The sequence below is a fragment of the Mercenaria mercenaria genome, chromosome 15 (assembly GCF_021730395.1).
Source record: "Mercenaria mercenaria strain notata chromosome 15, MADL_Memer_1, whole genome shotgun sequence".
Taxonomy (NCBI): domain Eukaryota; kingdom Metazoa; phylum Mollusca; class Bivalvia; order Venerida; family Veneridae; genus Mercenaria; species Mercenaria mercenaria.
The window spans coordinates 59,804,379-59,827,652 of record NC_069375.1 but is presented as its reverse complement, the minus strand read 5'-3'; the positions used below and the strand labels follow the sequence as shown (position 1 = coordinate 59,827,652).

The window sequence follows — 23,274 nt, the reverse complement described above, 5'->3', positions numbered from 1 at the left end:
CTTATCCGGAGTTGAGTTTCTATGTTTGCTCACCACATTTCAAACCGAGGATGAGATTGCAATATTGCAAGAAAAACTAAGCTGGTGTTTTAGAATTACTTTCTGACCAATTTTTACCATTTCATCTTTCACTCTGGTAAAACATTTGTCAAATACATCATAATAGTGACGTCTTAAATTGTGTATCTCAACCTGATTGATGTTTTGAAAATCTGCTGTTGCCTGATACTGTGTACACTAGAACTATTTTATTTGTCCCCTATTATTGTTTCACAAGAGCGAAAATAATAGTTTACCCCGTTCTCCGTCTGTCCGCCCTTCTGTTAGTCTGTCAGTTAAACAGAGTGGGAGCATGTGATAAGTTCTGAAGTGCAAGATTTTTTTTCATGAAACCTGGAACAGATGGCAATATGATGAATATGCTTTATTTTTGATAATCTGCCTAAACGTACAGTTATTTTGGTAACAATATCAAAAATATGACAGAAAGTGGTATAGTGGGAACATACGTTAACTTAAAATTCAAGTGATTTGTTTGCATGAAAGGTGCTACATGGACAGATCGGCAATATGGGGAATATGCAAGTCAAAGAAAGAAATGTGATTGGGTTGACAACAAATAAACCAAACATATGACAAAATAGCTGACTCAACGATAACGTTGGTTAAATACATAAAAGTAAATGTGCAGAACATTATCATCTCATTTTCTCAGTTCGTCCGTCTGCTCGTCAACTTGTCTGTCTTTCTGAAGTCAAAAACGGTTGATTCTGTTAAAAGCTTGAAAGTACATGAGGGTATTTCTTTTAACCCTTAGACATTGATAGAAAATAATACGTATCTGTCTTTCATTCTGTTTATCCGTCATTCGCAAGGTAGATTCTTTGTTAACATTCTATACATGTATCATACAAGAAATGTTCTCATGGAATCTGACTTGTAGGTGGTTTGGAGATTATGCAAGTTTCAATGTAAAAATAAACTGTGGCTCCAATGGCGTCAAATATGACAATTTACTCTCCCGGTAAGGGAATTTATTGTTTGGCTATAGTCCTGTTAAACATTCTGACATAGTAAATAATGCAATAAAAGTAAAAGGACGTTCTTAAATAATTCTGTCTGTTTCCAATCTAAAATTACCAGTACGAGATGTAAAAGTATTTGTTTGTTTCAGTGTGATCGTTATATCTTTCAACGACTGAACATGCAATATATTCAGTAAAAAAATGATAGAGTCACGAGTGGAAATCTAAAATCTGCTTTTCAGTTCATGACTTTTAAACGGTTTTAATCAAATTACACCAGATATATTTTCGAAAGAACAATTATGCTTACAGATATCCAATCCAAAGATTAAAAGGGTACGTATCTGTATAAAGCAGATTAATGCCAGTCTGGATTATGTAATGAAGAATTTGATAGTAGTTTTCTAATTAATAAATTGAGTCCGTACATTACAATTAGACTAACTGCTAATAACTCGCATTGACACATTTTTTTATCCTTTTGTTTGTAGTACTGGTTGTCATTTTTAAAGAAGATAACAGCAAGATTGTAGCCTGTCATGTCTTCCAAATAGAAATAGATTGGAACAAATCTTATCTTGATTTCAGTGCTCTTATTGTTTAAAAAAAATAATAGTAGGAATAATAATGATAATAATAATAATAATAATCATGACAAAAAACAATGCATTTTTACTTACCGTTTTCCGGAAAATCGCAAATTTCTGTTTCTGGTAATACTTCACGACTTTCTTAGCTTCTTTGTTCAAGTCAAGATGCATATAACAGAAAATCTTATTTATACCTAGCAGCCGCTGAGCTTCAAACCATTCTATTTAATAACCAACATCTACTGTTCCATACATGATTTTCGCATATAATAGCTATCCCATATATTTTATGTTTTTGAACACCTTCCACATCTATGTAGTAACTAGCATTGTAAGTACACTCGTCATCGACCTCAAAAATCAAAAATTTTGACACAGAGTCCTTATTGGAGGCCTGAATGGGACACACGCACTGTAAAACACCGAACAAATAACCTGTGGCTCCTTTAAATCTTCTCCGACGTGCTGCTGGACGTGACGAAATGCCACCATTCTCGTGATAAAAAGAAGAAGAAAGTGACCCGTACCTAGGTTTACTGTTTACAGGCATGTTTACAGGAACATACCATCCTGTTACAACAATATCTTCTCTGTTATTTTCAGATGAAATTGACTAGGAAAATGCAAGGTAAGCCTTTGTTCCAAACACCTTTACAATTGCTAACACAGTAGAGGTGGAGACCTTTTGATTTTGTCTTTCTTTCAAAATATATGAGATATTAAAGCCTATGTCAACCATTGGTGTCTTGAAATAAAAAGAAATTGTGTCAAAAAGCATTAACCTATAGGATTAATAGGACTTAATGTGTATGAATTATAGTAAATAATCAGTTCATGCATTTACAATAATCATATAAATAACATTTTTTGCGAAAGATGCGTTATTGAATACTCAATACGATAGCATTAGACTTTGATTAAGTGAATAAGTTTGAAAAACTTTTTTAACATAATTACACACAAATATTCATTAAGCAACTAGAAATCCTTCACAACTCGCCTCTAGAATAAAACCTCTGTAAGTAACCATGCTTCATGTTAAAAAGGCGGGACAATAATCTGAATTATTAATTTATACGGATGCATCAACCTAAAAAATATTCTGCGGGACGTGTTGCCTCTCGTGCTTAACATGATTTAAACACGGTTATTACGACGTCACGTCAATCTGCTTTACTTTGTTACCCACCTAACTAGACCCCTAGGAGATTTTTAATATCTGAAAAAGTCATGTATGATAAAAAGTTGAATATTTCACTGAGGGTACTCCATTCTTATTATTAACAAATTGCAAAATTTTCATTTAACATACAAAATACATAACATACTAGGTAAACATAAAATATACTGAGTTATGTACCCGTACTTTTCCAATAGTTAGCGTCTCACTGGGTATATAAATTGATACTAGGTGTGCCCGTCGTTGTCTTCAATAACAATAAGTTAGCGGCTATGTCATACCCTGCGAATTGAAAATCCTGCTTGGAACAAGCAAATGGCTCGGACCGACTCTGTAATGCTAATTCGAATCATAATAATTCTTCTCAAACAAGTATTTATGTAGCAAATGAAAATATCACTTAACGGTTACCACGGGCCAAATCAGCATGAATACAAAACCAAAGAACAACAAGTAATCAAATTACAAGTGAAAAATGCGATAATTGAAATATTATCGCATCCACATGAAAACTATTGAAACTATCTGATATGTAAATTTATAGTTCTAAGAACTTGCTTTTAAGCAGGGTTGAGTTGATAAATCCGTACTTTAGGAATTTCGAACTGATGGGCCATGTCAGTAATTTCTAGTTGCCCCTAAGGTTTTTCTACATATAATAAATTCTGTCATTTATTTCAACTTTCTATTGTAAGTACTTTTTGAGTAGTTAAAACGTTTCTTAGGGGTTTAGTTAACTGTTTGACTACGTGTATAAAAAATGTGTCATTTATGCGCAAAAACAGCTCTTCCCTATCTCATCTACTTTTTTTCTATAAAAAACATATTAGAATCAAACTAAAACATAACTTCACACGTTACATACGAGTTGTGTAACTAGTCAGACAAACAACCAATACTTTGTATGACTGTTACTGTCGTCGAGCATGTTTATATATTTGAAAATACTAAAATATTTGGTATTAAAACATGCTATTCTAGTACAAATTAGCATGTTGCATTCAGACCTTTTGTTTTGTTGGAGTAGATAATTTCCTTAAGACTTTCAATCATTTAAAACACTGTTCTGTACCTATCTCAAACTGAATAAGGACCTCCGGGCTAAGTGCTCTGATGGTATAATTCACTTACACGCGCAGTTATCCAAGAAGGCTTTTGGCAATCAACATATTTTCTTTGAATATTAATATGAATATATAATTAGACATATTTTTTATCCTGGAATATTTATATTAATTAGAATTAATATAAAAACATATAAAGTTCATATTCTAATTACACTATATCTAATTTAGGTCTATATGTTGCAGAATAATCTATAATTATTTGCAAAGAACATGTTAGATTTATTTACCCACTTTCCTTCTTTTTCAAAGATTACCCTCGAAAAAAAAAAGAACTATATTCCTATTTTTAAACAAATTGAAAAACCTCATTCTTATGTTGCATAAAAGGGCAGATAGCTACAGTAATAAATCCGTGATAATTCATGACACATTTGTGTAATGAAGTATATTGGAATGGAATGCAAAATAAAGGTATTTAGGAGATCTGTAATAGATAAGTTCGTGTTTTAAGGGACTGACGTTTATTCTGAAAACATATATAATGCTTAGTAGTCCATTTCCAAAACTCCCGTCTTTCTCTTTGTCTTCTTTGTCCTCACATAGATCAGTTGTTGCAGTAACTAAAGTACAGGACCTGTCCATTCACTTACATTCTGGTGATTTACATACATATCTATAAAAGGGCGCGCAGTAATAATTCAAAACTATTACAACAAGCGAATTATCATTAAATAACAGATAACACTTAAAATACCATATAACTCATTTGAGGGCCTCCGTGGCCGAACGGTTAAGGTCTCTGGCTTTAAATCACTTGCCCCGAGCCGATGCAGATTCGAGCCTCACTCAGAGCGTTGAAGGTTTCCTATGATGAAGCCATCCAGCTGGCTTACGGAAGGTCGGTGGTTCTACCCAGATGCCCAACCATGATGAAATAATACATCGAGGGGCACCTTAAATCTTCCTCCAACATCAAAGGTTGAAAGTCGCCATATGACCTATAACTGTGTCTTTGCGACGTTAAACCCAACAGATACAAAAACAACAACAAAACAAAACAACAAAAATATAACTAATTGACGAGACACTTATTAATAAAACATTTGTATATACATCATAGTACACACTGGTATGAATTTCATAAAACCTCAAAACTTGAAGGCTCTGGAAAATAGTCCTCAAAGAATTCAAATATGACTTTCCTATTGCGAGCCACCTCATCGTCATTTTGGAAACCCATGTGATCATTTATACATGCAAACTTCCTGTAAGAAATACAAAATTGTGAATGTCACATAATAGATCAGTAACATTCTGATATGACCGTTTATAAACACAAACACTGTTGTAATTATCCTATGCAGTTTGACAATGGTAGACAAAAGCAGTTCAAAGTGCCTACATTTTACCAACTAACCCCTCAAAGTAAGTTGTTATTGCTAACCGCAGGAAATCATCCAATAAAGTTTAACAACTTTAGGCCAAAGCATTAACTAGTACCCGACTGACTTCAGACCGACCGATAGACAGACGGACAATGGGCAAATCAATATACAGTATTTGCCTTACTCTGTTGTTGTGCATTCATCACGCTTTAAAATGATACCAAAAACATGTATTTTCGAAAACTATGTGTAACTTTACAAACTTTCAAATGTTGATAAAGAACTGTCAGAGACACTTTCATCCTCTGCATATTTCATTTAGTACGTAAATTGATGTAACATTTTCTATGAGGCTCGGATAACTACATATTTACTTACTTGTGCCTTTTACGTAAAAGACTTGTTAAAGCCTTTTCCAATTTTGTTGAATTCCCAGTGGCACTATATGTGTAATCCTCATATCCCTTGTATGTCGTGGCACTGCGACAAAGAAATAGATATTACGTAGTTTAACAGGATACAAATTTTGTATATATGTTTTCATGGCGTTCTTAAATAAATTCATAGTATCTTAGTATCTAAATAATATAATGATGTATGATTCCTGCTTACGTAGGTGCTATTTGTCGTGGAGTGTGTTGCACATTTCATTCCTTTCATAGACAGGCTCAGTTACATCCAACTCGCTGACATGTTACTTGGTTGGACCCTAGGCATCTTAAGAATATTCTTTTAGGATTTTTAATATCATACCTTAAGCTAGTAAACGTATGACAAAGCAGATTATTTCAGTGACACTGACGAGCAATAATTTCCAAATTCTCATCTTAATCAACCCATTGCACACATCAATATGGATAAAGATAATTTTATACAAGTCTTCAGAGCTTACAAACAGGAGCTCATATTCAGTATACTTGATAACTTATTGTTTACATTGGGTGTGTCCTTTCTCCGCCACACTCATTTCGTCGAGGTCTCAACAAAAAATGATAAAAGGCAAAGGCGTGCTGGAAGCTGTGCGGATCACGAAATCTGTTTGCTGAAGTTCTCGCCCACTCTTCAGGAAATCTAAGGAATAGAAACAGCTAAAGCAAACATCATTTATCAAATACAATTATATCTATTAAGGAAAGTGCTTTGCTTTCATTTTTTGTTCATATTTTTATAAACAAATATACGATAAACGCTATTTTTTCATTATTATCAATATTCATAGAAGAGCGGATATATTATGCGACTTCAGAGCGCTGTAGTACTGTTAGAAAGAACGAATGAATAAAAAGTATATAGTGATATTCCCCAAAAACGGATAATCTCTTTAAGATATATGTATATTTTTACTTATTTAAATGTGCTCCTTGGTTGAATCAAAAACATAACTGAAATTATCAATGTTTATGATATTTAAGCGATAGCACACATTAGCATTACATAAAAAATTACGTCATATATTCAACATATACGCAATACTTCGTGTTTATTTCCTTTAAATAGGAATGGTTAAGAAGGTAAAAGAATAGAAGCCATAAACAACAGGCAATTGGTTCTTAAATGTCAAAAATTAACACATAGTAGACATTAACAGTCCCAGTATTTAACCTTATTTAACTTGTCTTTATCAGGACTGTAGGCGGATCGTCATGCGTATATTTATCATATTTCACATGTGACCGTCTATGTTTCGGAGACTCGCATTAATACTGCAAGCAAAAACTTACCTGTTCTGAAGTTCATTCATTATCGCTATGTCTGTAATGTGAGGTACATGCGCCGGAACATTTCTATGCACATACCCAAATGCTTTATTATACGCAAGAGACGTATACACAAGGCTTCCGTAGAATGATCCGTAATGTTTAATTATTGATTCTTGGTTTGTTTCTGTGGCAACAACATTGCAGTCTCCACCATCCCACTCACAGAAACTGATATTGCAAGACGAGTCACAAATACCATTGTTCATGTCGGAGAGACGACATTTGTCTGAACAGTCTGGAACCCTTTCGGCACCAAATCTGATCTGTATGTAATACAAAAACTACATTTTTTTTTTTTGAAATAGTGATCAGGAGTGTATGTTTATAATCTTTCGAGTAGCAAAGCATTTGAAAACCCTACATATACTGTATCATATGCGTAAAACTACTCTGCAAAACACGGCGTCATTAGACAGAAAATAGATTTCTTCCACTATCTATGCTATGATAATTGTTCACATTAAGGGAATACTTGCATTAAACTCATTATTTCAGATTAAGAGTTCATGTCATGATATGCAGATACAAACAGCCAAGATTTCTGTTTAAAATTAATAACCAAGACCCCCCGAATAAAAGGACGTATTGTTTTGCTTAAGAGGCGTTAATATTAATATCTGACTTAAAAAAGCACGTGATATATTGAGGTATGTAATAAAGAGTCATTCTAATACGATCCAATATGTATTTATATTAAACAAAGAAGGATGAAAATTGTTTTTCATTATGCAATAATTCATGTTTCTGACATCACAATTATTACGTCATAGCGTCAAACGGCAAAGGTGTTGCGCTGGAAAAGACACCGACAGAAAACAGGCAAATATTTGGTGAATGTCGACAATGATGTACATAATAATCATTGAAAGCGTGCTGGAATCGAAATGATATATCTCAAACACTCATTTGCTCTTTAATAAAATCATTGTTTGTCGTTTAGATGCATATAATGGTATCACTCGGGCTGCGTGATATAATTCTTTCGCATCTAAATTTTACATAATGATTTTATTTAATGACAAATCACTGTTTGGGATATATTGTTTCTTGATTTTATCATTAACATGATCTGGCGGTTGAATTTACCTGGCCGAATCACACACAGGTATTCCTATAGTCCGGATTTGACAAAATTCATACCCAATATGTCTTTTTATATGTTTGTTCTGTGTCCCCGTATTATCACAATTTACAATATTGCTGCATCAATGTACAAAATAATACAGCAAAGGCGACATTGCTAAAACGTTATGCAATAACAGGCATTAAAGAATATCCGTTACATTGTAGAGTTTATGCAACAGTGTGCAGATTGAGCCAGTTGAAGGTCCCGTTCATATTATAGGTTTGATGCAACGAAACACAAATGCAGGCCTTGAGAACTTTCCATCATATATAAATGACTCAAACGAATAAATCGTTGCAAGAAGAAACAAACAGGTATTGAGACACTCTTTCACATTTATTTTAAAAAGGCTGCAATTATATTCAAATACAGGCGATAGTAACATTTATTCAGAATTTTGAGTCACAGCAATGATACAAAATTCAGGCATTCAAAAATTCAAATTGATTCATCTGTTAGTTGTCTAAGATATTCATACATGTATATTAGCATTGCGGTACACAGTCACTATTGAAGAGGCTTAACGCGATTTAGAGTCATCGTCACTGTTATAATATTCACGTGATGTGCATTGAAGAAACAATTCGTGATTTAGATCACATTTACAATAACTCGTTACTAGTATATGCTCTTGAGAAACATTTCACGATAAAGAGCCACTGTAACGTTATGCCATTCAGGCAATGGAGAAGCCATTTTACGATTTGCGTTACTATAGCAATATGCAAATACAGGCATCGGAGAACCCATTCACGATTTAAAGCCACTGCCTTTTACAGTAACTGTAACGAGATATAAATTTGGCCATTGGAAAACCCTTTCACGAATTAAAGTCGCTGTAGCAACATTCAAAAGCGCTGAACAACTCATTCGCTAGTTAGAATTACTACAAAGACATGTTGCTACAGACATTCGAGAACCTATTCGCGATTTAGAGTATATGTTCCAGAATCACTGCAATACTATGCAAATACTACCATTTTAGACACATAATACATTATAAAGTATTAGCATCAAAATAATGAGATACCGTACCGATATGTAAAATGCAGGCATTGAAAAAAAGACAACACAATGTAAAATACTGTAAAGAGGACAGAATATCGATCTTGCTTCCAAAGCGTTGTATGGCGTCTTAGTAGAAGGATAAACAGGATAATTCTTGTTTAATTTAGAGCAAATACGTGTATTAATAAATGCGTCAGAAGATAAACAGCTTTTCATTAGCGCACACTACGACCACGACCACTTCACTGATATTGGCTTATTATTCAAAATGCTACGGTAATAGTATGATCATTTTTATAAGATAAGTTTATGTCATAAAAGTTTTATAATTGGATTCATTATAAAGAGAAAGAACATAAACAACACACACTTACTTTGAAACCAGTTTCATTCGTATAGAAATCAGCCAGTTCAACTGGGTTAGCAAAGAAAATGTCATCATTCATGTAAATGAAGTGCTGGGCTAAGCCTTGAATATTGTGAATGTGGCAATCAATTGCTTGCGCATTAAATGTTGGAAGATGGCTTGCATTTCTGAATATTTCCTGAAATAATTAAAAAGAATATAAACTCTCAGAATGACTGATATTTTATACTGTATACAATGAATTTAGTGCTTCTAAATTCTCTTGAAGAAAAGAAAACATCACTGCTAAATAAAAACAAACAAAGACGTGATGGTCAGACGTTGCCCTGAACGAAACCTTATTTGTCAATGAGTCAAACACACTGCAAAATAAGCTCAAATGAGACCCAGTAATTCATGGTCAAAAGTGGTCAATCACATTTAAGCAACATTCATGACATTTTTCAGTTGTTGACAGATTTATTTAATGAACAAAATACCAATTACAAAGAGTAAGATCTAGAGTAAAATCTAGAAAGATACAGAAATGTATCTTTTATTAATTTTTATTCAATTTTGTAATAATTACTCCCCTTTAATGTTAAAATCTTTACATTGTGGATTTTTCTTTTGATTTCAATGCAATTTCTAGTTTTCTGTTTACATTTGATAGATACTGGGATAGATAATTGAATATTCCAACAATATGAGCAAAAAGACAAGTTTTTAAACAGTATGTAGTTTCCGAACTTTTCATTTATCAAATGTATGTCCTGGTTGCGGAACCAAAATAGGTAAGGGAGAGAGGGATAGGGTAGGGGATGAGGCGTTATAATAATTTTACAAACTTGCATTTGTTATGCCTTTAGGCTAAACATATATTTGTCAATGTACACCTTTGGCACATAAACATCTCTTAAATGTATAATATGCATATTTTTCTTAAATTACAATGCTAGAACAATTATATTTTGGTTGGGAAACCAGGATAGGCAAATTTAATTTCAAAAATACTTTGTGCGAAAATCTAACAAATCTAACTTAAGCACTCAGTGAACACAAATAACGGTAAGTAATAATTTAAACTTTCGAACAAATACATTGTTTGATCAAAATCTGAGTAACCACCTTTCAAATGACCAAATTATGAATCCTAAAATGCAGTTGCTCAAAAATGCTCCGTATAGGTTAGACATACAAGTATGCTCTAAACAGACATGAACATCTGATTCAGTAGGCGATTACCACTTGACTGTGTGGTAAGACTTGATGTCATAAGCCAAACAAAAAGTATGTGTATTTTGATAAAGACTTTTGCACCTACGCTCGTAAAGTACATAATACTGAACTAGCAAGGTTGAACTCTGTATAGGATTTTGCATTTTGGCCCTTGGCTTCTTTGCTTCCAAAGTACTTTTTGCTTAATTAACAAAATTGAACTCCATATAAACTTTTGCTTCTTTGCTTCTCAAGTCTTGATACTTACATGTAGCTAGCAAGATTAATCTCCATAAAAACTTTTACTTCTTTTTTTCTAAAACACTTAATAATAAACTAGCAAACTGAACTCTATATATGCTTCTTCTTCTTTGCTTCCAAAATACATAATACGTAACTAGTAAGATTTAACTCAAACAGACTTTTGTGTTGGATGTTTGAAGCAACCCGTCTGAAATATTTTTCCATTACAGCTTCTTTTTATTGTGGGTCTACTTTGCAAATGCGTGACTCTGGGACTGTGTTTTTTTTTGTGCTCTGTGCTTCCCAGAAATCTACCCTTACCTATTATCTTTTGCTTCTTTGCTTCTAATTTAAGGTACTTTATAATTAACTAGTCTACCAAGATTGAAATCTATATAGGCTTGTGCTTCTTTGCTTAAAAAAACACTTAATAATAAACCTTTGTCTTATAGGTACTTGTACTAAACTAGCAAGATTAAACTCATTGCCTCTAAATTATTTATACCAAACTTGTAATATCAATCAAGGTACGTCATTAAATTAATGATAACACATACAAAAATATTAAAGTTTTGATATGTCTTTTTTCATTTTTTTTTTTCATTTTAACAAACCTTGAATCTATTAGCATGTATATTACGAAGCAGGAACAAATCGAAAAAAGTAACTTTAATTCTTAAACTATTCTTAATAATAATAATAATAATAATAATAACGACTTTATTTCACGTGGATGCACATTTAGGCAAGCCCTATCTTCCATGTCGGCCTCTAAATATACATATTTGCAAGCTACAAATATTTACAAGGCATTAACATAATACAATAAATATTTAAAATAGAAATACAATTGTATACAGTGCATAGTCGTTTTGTTATGTGTGTTTGTTTTTATCATACAAAGATTTTATTAACAATAATTAACAATGTCAAAAACATGTAGATAGAGCAGAAGATACTGTAAATCACATAAAACCAGAGTACTTCCAATGTAAATAAATCGTTTTAATTTTCTGAGTTTTCTCTGACTGCTGCACTGACAAAGGTATGTCATTCCAGATCTTATGACTAGAATATGACAAAAGACTTTCTATAAAACTTCAAGTTTGGTTTAGGAATTAGCAAACGTAAGTTATTTGAGGATCTGAGATTCCTGTCATGAATGGGGGATGTTAACCGATCTGTTTCTTTCATGCATTACTGACTTGAAGATTAAGGTATCTTTTTTATACACGATTCTGTCAGTATATTTTATCCAAGTTAATTCTTGAGAAAAAGGTTCAGATGGTGCGTCAAAGTCCTTATCAAGGATAATGCGAGCTGCTCTATTCTGAAACTTAATTATTTTGTCTTACAGATCATCCGAGCAGTTTCCACAAACAGAACAACAGTAGTCCAGATGGGGTAAGATATATGCATCGTAGAAAAGTTTACGTGCATGCAGGTTAAGAGAAACATTTTATTCGTAACAGTAAGTATAGATTAGAATTGTTTAAATGTGTGTTCTGCTTGAAGAACTGTCAACCTGAACTCCGATAAGTTTTTCAATTTGTGCATATTTTATGTTTTCATTGTTTAACGATAGCTGTAGTTCTGGTGTTGTTTCAGTCTTATTTTGCAATTGAGATAAGGCTTATATGTATATAGCTTTTGTTTTCTGTGTGTTTGGAATCATGGTATTGTGATCATACCTGTCCTGTACTACATGCACACTCTGTAGCATAGAATAGAGCTAACTGTCACAGTTAGCGTTGTGTCATCAGCATGTCTGTTGCTGAGTGTGATAAGTGTACGGGTAAGTCATTTATGTAGGTAATGAAAAGGATAGGCCCTAATACAGAACCCTGTGGAACTCCAGATGATAAACTCAGAGGTCCCGAGAGAGTTCCGGAAACAAATACTTTTTGAGACCTGTCCGACAAATAAGATTCAAACCATTTTATGAAATGACTTGATATATTGTAACACTGAAGCTTCCTAATAAGTAATGAGTAATGAGTGGATGACCAGACCGAAAGCTTTTGTTAGATTAAAAAAAAATATTGCTACCAAGTTTGCTGTTGTAAATAGCTTCTATCCAGTTGTCTGTTAACACTGTTAATACTGTTTCGCATGAACAATTTGACCTGAAGCCTGACTGTTGCTGGTGTAATACGTTGTTATCTTCAAGAAACTGCTTTAGGTTGTCTGATACACGCTTTTCTATGATTTGTGATAATATTGGTAATACGGTTATAAAGATATGGGTCTGTAATTGTTTTTATCTGACTTTGGACCCTTTTTATGGATAGGGGTAACCTTACCCGTTAATGCTTTAGGAAAATTACCTTGTTTAAGATTTATGATTTTAACTAATGGTTTGGTAATGGCCTCACTGCTGAGTTTTAGAAATCATGCATTTATTACATCAAGGTCTGTAGATTTACTACTGTCTAAGGAATTAAGCTTTCCTTTAACAGACTTTTTAGTTATAACAGGAATTTTGACAAAACTTTCTGTATTCATTTGATTGACAAGATGGTTCTTTATAATGATTTATACTTTTCAGGGTAACAAGAGAGATGAGGGGCCCTCTTAAAGCATTTGTGAAAAGCTGTTTAATTCTTCAGAAATACTTTTAGACTTAAAAAGATTACTTGATGTATTAACTTAAAGATTTCAAGATAAAATATAATAGTTTATTAATCTTGATAGCTTCCCAGTCATCTCTGAATCAGCAAGTATTTTCATTAGATGAAACAATCTAGTCATCCAGATAGCTGACAAAAAGGCAACTGTTCTACTCGTGTGACCGTCTGTGCTTAAAGTTAAAATACTTTGTGTATTATGTCATCTTTTATTTTTGATGTGACTAAAATGTTAAACAATCTCTTACCGAGTGTTTCACTATCGATACTCTTTGATTGTTAAGATTTAGCCAGCTCGGAACCTGGCCATTTGTTACTATATACACGTGCCGAAACCAGTTGGCATACTTCTCCACAGATCGTAAAGCATATCTCAGTGTTCCCAAGTCCCTGTATCTCTTCGGTTCAATTTTCGTACTCCTTCAGTAAAGACATATATAGGAATGCAAACGATGATGTGTTAAACGAAACAAATACCTATAATTATTATTATTATTATGATCATTCTTATTTTGCAAAGATTAATTTTACTACATAATTGGTAGTAACACATGTATATACAAACTACGGCTGTTATCATTCGCATGATCTTTTTCCTATTTTGTGTTAAACTACATGTATTTCGAAAAGAAACAAAGAAAAATCACATGTTTCTATTGTTAAATTATGATAAAGAATAAATAATACATTTCTCAGTTAAAGTTATCTAACAAAATAAATAAAATTTACATACATTGGCTTGAACTTTAACATTTCCTCGATAAAGGATTGGTCGCTGCCATTTACCCACGTTAATACGAGATCAACCGGTTTCGAAAAACTGAGAATAAAAATAACAACATATGACATATGTAAATTTGCGTATACTATATGTTTCAGAAAAGATATGAAAGTTTAGTTTGAAGTTTAGTATGAAATGATTATTACTATTTGTTTAAGGTAGATAACTAGTAATGACACAAAATTTTCCTTTTGTTTGCGTATTCTCGTTTCTTCGAAAATAAATTGTAATATAGTCTCGCGCGCATAAGTCTTTCGGATACTGTGAAATTATTAATAATCCTCGGGGACTAGTTTTCGTGGATTTCGTCGTTGAGTCAATCCACGAAATTTAATCCTAATGAACAAATAAAATTCGCATTCACTTTATGTTCAAAAGTTGAAATCCACAAATTTATATCCCCACGAAATATCCATATCCTTGCCGTTTTGACCAAGACCACAAAATGTCATGCCCTCGAAATGAGATGTTCTTACGAAGAATGCCGAAATTCCGTTTGGAGAATGAATAGTTTCCCAATTGTCATTACATGTCCACTACCTTAAAATATGTTTTGATGATTCTCGTCACTTTCGTTGCGTTTTACAGTCGTCGTTTACGTTAATGCCAATGCACAAAGGCGACTTGTCGGTAGGAATTACGCGGTCTGAGCGGTCATAAGTGTACAGAAGTATTTTGCAGAAATGATCTTACTTAAGAGACTCATGGCATCTGCTGTCTACAATATGGTCTCTTCCAACATTGATTGACTTTTCTGTCATCTGATTTGTCTGAAAGGGTATGTTAATTATTGAGTTTAATACCTGATCGCGACTCATGTTATTAATTTTGACCAAACTTTTAATCGAAAATATATAACTTAACTTCCTAATTATTTTCGTTGAACTCTAATGAAATAAAATCACTTTCTTTTCTCTAGTGTTCAAAAATAGATTCTACTTTAAACTATGCAAGTGCATCCTATCGGTGAGCGACTAAATATTGCAGTGTTACGATTCGTATTACTTACCGGGTACTTTTATTCTGACTTGATGATCTCCGCCATTTGGTGGTAAATGTGTTATTTAAAATTATATACTGAATTCAGCTTATACCGTGCCATTTCTTTAATCACATTATCATGACTTAAAACCTCTTTGTAATAAACTTTTGATACTATTTTTCTCTTTTTCTCTCAAAACAAAATGCATCTTCATGTAATGCGATTAAGAATATAAGAATATTTAGAATGGATATAATTAATAGGTATGATATCACCAAGTTAATATTGAATAGAAATGAAATGTTTAGACGATCGTATTGCGTGTGTCAGATTCACTTTTAGTTCCGAGAGAAATGTTACCTTAAACACTATGTTCTATACTCCGTCACCCGCCCGCTTAGCTCAGTATGGAGAGCGTCGGTCTACGGATCGCGGGACGTGAGTTCAATCCTCGGGCGGGGCGTTACATTTTCCATGACGATTTGATAAAAGACATTGTGTGTAAAAGCATTCGTCCTCTGAATCAAGTGGAGAAGTTGGAAGTTACTAGTGGAGAACAGGTTTGTACTGGTACAGAATCCAGGAACACTGGTTAGGTTAAATGCCCACCGTTACATGACTAAAATACTGTTGAAAAACGTTGTTAAACCCAAAACAAACAAATCTGTTCCCCATACATTAAAACTCTCAACCAAGCAACGAGCTAGAATGCATTGTCGTGAAAATTTAACACATGGGTGCTAGAAATATTTAACAAGCAACGAATTAAAAAAAACATTTACAGTGATTATATAATTGTTTCTTATTGTGGAATCTAGCATAAACAGCGAGCTAGAAAAAAAAACAAAAAACTTTTCTTTAACCATAGAAATCTCACACACGCAACAAGCAAGAGCAACGTCTTGTCTATATGATTTTCATAGATATCATTACATACTTCATTTACATAATATTAAATCTTTGATTTCCGAAAATAAGTTGTCCTTTCATTGAATTGCATGAAGATAAGATACTTAAAATTGTCCAAAGTTGAAAATTAGATAAGTGAGAAAAGATTTTTTATGAGAATAAAATAATGTATATATCTAAGATGTAACTTAAGTTTATTGTTGTGAACATTAGCTTTTTTCATTTTGAGATGAAATGTTTAAAGAGAATTCCTATTGTTTTTTTCCTTTTATAGATTTTTTTCAAATTCACAAATATAATAGGAAAATTTGTGCTGAAAACAATAAACAAATAAAAACAATGGTTCACCAGGCTTGTTTTTGTGAAAAATTGTTTTGAACACACCCACTGTTGCTGAAACTGCCAGCGATTTTTCAACATTTTCATAATTTTCTGCTTTTTTATAAATCCCAACCAAACTATACATCAAGACAGCACAATAAGGTTTATTCTTTTTACAGATTTTATTATATACTTATTTGATATCAAAGTCATGTTTATAATACTAAATCTTCAATATCCTTACAATAATGGGTACAAATTAAAAAAAAGAAAAAAAGATTGTTTCATATTCACTTTTGTGAACTTTTTCAATGAAAAATACCCATAGTGAAGAATATTTTTAGATTTTGAAAAAAAACTCTTTCATAGAATATTTTCCTGTTTTTCTTGTTTATAGATAATTGTATTATGAGCATGAAAATGGCTAAAAATGTATGGGTCACCAGGCTAAATTTTTTGTTAAGACCGCTAGAATACAATACCTCTTCGGACGGAAAATGGCGCGAACCTTGCCAAATTGATTACATGTATGTCTGCTAGAAGTTAAAAAAAAGGTTTTAAAAATTCTTAATTCTTTCTAGATCTAGACTTTCATCTTCAAGAAAAATAATATTTATGCAGCTAAACATACGTTTATATTGTGCGCTACGTCTTGAAAATTGCACAGGTCTCAGCCGAAAAGTATATTTGTTTGTATAAAGGGAAGATGATATTTCAAAACGAAACATAAATTGTAGTGGGTCATCCAGACACATTTTTGCAGATTTGGGCCAAAGTTTATGATTTGTGGTAGTTTTCCTATCTTTATTACCTCCCCTTGATGCTCTTTATTTAGGAAAACACAAAGAGCTTAACTGAGTTTACTTTCTGGATTATGCTGAAATCAGATTTCTACTCGGATTTTGCCAATTTTCAGTATATTATACAATGCCAGTAAGAGAATTTATGCTAAAAGGACATGCAATACTTGGATGTGTCCCCTCAAACTAAGTCCACGTTTAAAATTTGCCGAATAGCGACATTGTTTGGGTAAACTTCTCTGGCAGAAATGAGTCTAAACTGTGGATAGAAATCAGTTTGCGTATCTTCATAAGTGAACTTTGTATATAAACCCACTGAAGGATCAATTTTAAAGGATAACACTACAATGAAAACAGTTGCTTTATACATGAAAGACTTATATTTTGCTATAGTGTAATATTATTTCAGGTTATTCTGTAATTTAGGCATAAATGAGTTTGCTGAAAACTCATTTTTTTGTCAATTTTTAAAATTTTCTAAAAAGCTCAATTATGAATGACACACTAAAATTCCTCCTTAAATTGAAATAGGTATCATTGCTCTGCAGAATCCATACAATTTTATATTCAGATGCGTGCACTTTTTTCTATTAGAAGTTAAAAAATATACTAGTACATGCAGACCAATTTTTAAAGATAACTAAATTGAAATAGGTATCATTGCTCTGCAGAATCCATACAATTTTATATTCAGATGCGTGCACTTTTTTCTATTACAAGTTAAAAAATATACTAGTACATGCAGACCAATTTTTAAAGATAATGTATAATCTTAAAAGGGGGTATTTATAAAATTGTTTCTTCTAAAACTTTGAAAACTTTGAAAGATAATTTTTGTTTTGAATAATTACTTCAGGCATGTATTTTAGGCATATATAAAAATTAGTGCTCTATTTCAGACATAGAGACCACTATGTGTGAAGAAAATTGTAACATTTTAGTAAAATTTGACTCTCAGAAATTGCCATTTTTCGCAAAAAGTATAACGTTCCAGTTTCCATGGTAACCAGAGCTAATTCATATCTTTTCACCCTTAATTCTTCATATATTTCTTGAATACTAAAAAGGGTGCAAATATGAAGTAATTCTGAGACTATGAGTTTCCGACCCCTTCTTTATTTTTTTGGTTCTTACAGAGAATTGGTCTTTAAAATATTCTTAATATTAGAAAAACACGGCAAATGGGTACAACATGAACTATTTTTACAAAGCCAAATAAGAAAACAATATCTTAATTGCACTGTACGCTTTATTTTGTCCTAAGGTATCATTAATTGAAATATATGTTTATTTCATAATTTACAAATTATACATATACGACAGTTACCTGACGCCGAGTGATTTGTGACGTTACCTGTAAAAGCCGCACATAATAAAGTAAAATAATGCCCATGCAATGTATGCACTAATCACACTAATATGACAGTCACTTAAGCTTTGACTAAAGAAAAATGAGTTCAAAAAAATCTGCAAAGTACGTCGGCACAGAGGGGATATAGGTGTTATATACAAATACGTGCGCACGTTATAACTTATACGTGCGCACGTATTAGTTGAAAAAACATCAGCGCACATATTAGTAGAAAAACAACTGCACACGTATAACGTAATGCGTGCACACGTAATAGCTAATACATGTACTTGCACTCATATTAGTTTAAAAAACATTGCCACACGTATTGGTATAAAAACATCAGCGCACATATAAGTAGTAAAACATCTCTGCGCGTATAACTTATTACGTGCTCACGTTATAGCTAATACGTGCGCATATATTAGTTTAAAAACATCTGCGTACGTAATGTTATAAAAAGCATCAGCGCACAGCGTTATAATCATATTCAATTTTAAACAACGTAATGAAACTCTTTTTTTAAAAAGTTGCTTGTTACGATGGATTACCACAAATTACATAACAAACTGCTGTAAAGTGTTTTAAGCTATTCGTCTATGATTTGTAAGTGTTCTTTTATCTTCGATAAGATTTAGATATTATTCACCCTAAAATACATTCACAAAATAAACTACTTCTATTTTACATACCTTTGTACTGGAACATTTTCCAACATTATCAATATAGTGGATAAAACCACCTAATATGACTATGAACGCAAATATGCTCAATTTCTTAAAAATATATCTATTGTATATTCCTGTCATTTTAAAATGATGTATGTTGTAGATTGGACTATTGTTCAGCGACGTATGCAAATATCATGAGAAATATCGATTACATAACCAAGATATTATGCACCTTGGAATTTACGATGTTTTATTGGTTGGAAATGTATTATTAGTCTTAAATTATATCTCTGACGTTTTACCTTAAAATGCTCTTCGGGCGGACAGGAAATCTTTTGATAGAAAACTCACCGAAATTTTCAAATGCATTTAATTTTGAGAATTATCACCTTGGAAAGCTACTGATTAAAGCCTATCGCAATGAGTCGAAAAGTCCCCCTATTTATTATCGCTTTAATGGTGCGATACATATGATATAATGTGCTTTTCAACATAGCTTACAGTTACAAGCAATGAAAGTAAACTTTGTGAATCTATTAAACATGGCTTGATCTGCGAAAAAAGATAAAAACAAACACTTGTTGAATAAATTGCTCTACACTTTTCACACATGATTTATTTTTAACTAATTTAACCCAGGCATATTTATGGCTGGTTGTATATATTAATTTCCTTGACCGTGAAGTGACTAAATATCAGGTCAAACCCATAGATCTTCCACTCTCGGTTGATGTTGGAAATAGTTTTACAAACGGGCCGCCATTAACTACTTCAAATGCTCGGACGTGTTTGCTCTTTTCAAGTTAACTGTTACAAATATTAATGAGATTAAAAATAAAACAACAACACAAATTCATGTTTTGCCTACAAATTCATGATACCATCAAATTATTTCACTAACAAGTAATCAAACTTAATTACATGTGTAAAGAATTGAGACTGAGACTGACACTGATGTTGTGCGATTAAAGGTAAATGCCACAGTTGCTTCTACTTATATAGGGCAACAATATTTCTACGGGCAGAATTTCTTTAAACATAGTGCACTGACTGTGACTCAAGTTGAAAAAGATATATGTATTAAAACATATGGTACCCTGGTTTGATCTTGTACTTTCTGCTCTTGAAAATTAGAAAATACTAAAAAGTCCAATTTTCAAGGGCAGATAATTCAAAATCAAGGTAAGAGAGCTGTGCTTTTTAATTTATATTTCTGTTTCAGACTTTATTTGCAGTCAGTATATAATGTTTAAAGAGATTCGGTCCATGGGAAAGACTAGGATTTTGCGGTATCATTTTGTCATGTTCATAGTAAAAGGCATTTGCTACAGTTTCTATATTGATATGGGGCAACAATTTTCTTACAGAAAGAATTTCTTCTTTAAACTTTTTACTGACAGAAAATAAAATAAAAAAACAGAAATATGAAATAAAACAAACCACGGGAACCCAGCCTTGGCCATGAATTATCTTCACTTGGAAGTCCGAAAATACTGAAAAAATCTACTTTCAAGTGACAGATAATTCAAGTATAAGTATGGGTACTTATGACTTTTGATACATATTTCCGTTTTAAACTTGATTCTCAGTCAATACACAAAGTTTAAAGAAATTCTGCCCGTATGAAATTTTTTGCGCTATACACATATAGGCAACTGTGGCATTTACCCTCAAATGATGCGGAAAGAAGTTGAGTGCTAATAAAAGTGCGTTAACAGTATGCCACAATAGTAATTTATTTTATTCGATCATTGCATAGAGACTTACCCTATCTTCAAGATATAAAGAGAAAACCGCTTGCTAATCTGAACCCACTCCGTCTAATTGAGATATGACCTGAGAAATACGGAATAGCACAGTCATGGTTCAACAGTTCTAAAATTGTATTTTCATTAATTGTAAAAAATAAGGCTATATTTAAGCAGTAGAGACTTTTCCCTTCGCATTGGTATCTTTATTTACATCTTAACTCATGTGAATTTCTGTGGGTCTAAACGTTTTATTTGAAAAAAAAAATCATTTATTTCTGGATAGGTTTCATCAAACAAAATGTCAAAATTTTACCCACGACATTTCTTAATTTGATACGTACATACATTTCTTTTGAAGTCGCTTATAACTGGACATTTAAGGCTCTTCTTAAATCCTATGCGTGCTCTTATAAGAAACTGTTTCTTGAAAATTATATATTGCTTTATAATGGTTTGAAAGGTATCCCTGTGATGATCATTTCAAACTATTTTACCGAAACACAACAGTTGCCTCTTTTAATTTCTACGACCAGTCGTTCTACATGTAGTTTTTACAAAGTATTACCCATTGTCAGTAATCATTGCAGATTGAATATTAGATATACTAAATATGGGTAAAATTTACACACATGAAGGAACACATTTGTCCCCTAATATTGTCTGTACAATATAAGCTTTTGATAAAGGCTAGTAATGGGCCCATATTGTATGCTTACATAACTGAGACTTAAGGCTGGTGAAGTAGTTTTTGGTCGGAATAAGCCCATACACAAACAGATAATGGCCTCAAGGCGAGGTCATTCTGATTTTGTTTGTGATGGATTTAACGTCAAACCTACATAATTACTAGTCATATGACAATTTTCCAGCTTTTGATTTTGGATAAAGTCCAAAAGGTACATCTTCATGTGTTATTTCGTCACGGACGGCCACCAGGGTAGAACCACCAATCTTGCCATATAGCACAAACAAAAGATGTACTATTAAGTAATGTGATATGTTCTTCTTATATTGGATCTTTGCTTTGTTCTATCTCATCAAAGTAAGGAGATTCTATCAATGCCATTATATGAATCCATATTTAAGATGAATTAAACGCATTTGTCTTGCTTTATTTTCAACAGCTGGGTTAATTATCTGCCCCGTAATAAATCTGTCATACAGAAATAAGATTAAGGTATAATAGATAGCTTGAGTAAACTGTTATCTGACAAAGTGTTAACAGGTGCGATATGATGTTCTTATCTCTAAATTTAATAGATTTTTATTGACAGTCATTGACAGAGATACTGCAAACATCGTTGTATGTACAATGATCAAAATATTCGAAGAAAACTTTTTGAGGCAACATATGTCATATGTGATTAAGGACGCTGTGTCATTTCTTATTTCGAAAACTCGAAACTAATACTACTGCTACTGCTGCTGCTGCTGCTGCTACTACTACTACTACTACTACTACTACTACTACTACTACTACTGATAATAATAATAATAATAATAATAATAATAATAATAATAATGACATAAATAATAAGAAGAAAAAACAAATATTATAACATTAAAACAATATAATTATCATTCCGATTTAATAACATGCTAGAATAAGTACCAAAATTAAGCGGATGAAAATGAAATATGCTCATTTAACTCATTTAACTGCAGCAAACCACATCAAAATTAGAAACATTTGACCTTAGATGCTTAAGTTGATTTTAAAGATACCCCGATTAAACATAAGGAATTATTAAGTTTTGACAACATTTGTGTTGTTTTCAACACATTTTTTCTACATTGATTTTTACTTCGGTCCGTAACTTCAGTAAAAGGTAAAAGACGAACTTGTGCGCAAGGTGCTCTCCTTTTATTTTTAGTTTTGTTTAAAGATAAACAATGTGGAGAATAATTTTCTTTATTCAAGGCCACAACCAAGTTTTAACACCTTCGTTTTGTTCCAGAGACTGTTTGTACCATTAGCATCACAAATATTTGAAACATGATATATTTTGATGGATGAACAATAGAAACCTTGAGATAACTATGATAAAATAATAAGACAAATAAATAGTTTGAATAATCATGTTGACAACTCATAGGCATAATCATGAGAGTGTTATGATGCAGAAATAGCTT

At 32.4% G+C, this 23,274-nt stretch overlaps 1 protein-coding gene across 2 annotated transcripts; it reads right to left on the bottom strand.

Annotated features, from left to right (window-relative positions):
• Window positions 1–4,931: 4,931 nt before the first annotated feature.
• Window positions 4,932–19,576, bottom strand: LOC123555906 (N-acetylglucosamine-1-phosphotransferase subunits alpha/beta-like). Of its 2 annotated transcripts, XM_045346496.2 has the most exons (9): window positions 19,412–19,576; window positions 15,050–15,126; window positions 14,309–14,395; window positions 13,824–13,995; window positions 9,516–9,686; window positions 6,969–7,270; window positions 6,184–6,318; window positions 5,626–5,727; window positions 4,932–5,127 (listed from the first exon to the last, which is right to left on the bottom strand). In XM_045346496.2, exons 1-9 carry the CDS (start codon window positions 19,526–19,528, stop codon window positions 5,001–5,003), a joined length of 1,290 nt encoding a protein of 429 aa, XP_045202431.2. In that variant the 5' UTR covers window positions 19,529–19,576; the 3' UTR covers window positions 4,932–5,000. The 2 variants fall into 2 exon arrangements, with proteins under 2 accessions (XP_045202431.2, XP_045202436.2); XM_045346501.2 differs by lacking the exon at window positions 15,050–15,126 and having other exon boundaries at window positions 19,412–19,556.
• Between the last annotated feature and the right edge of the window lie 3,698 nt (window positions 19,577–23,274).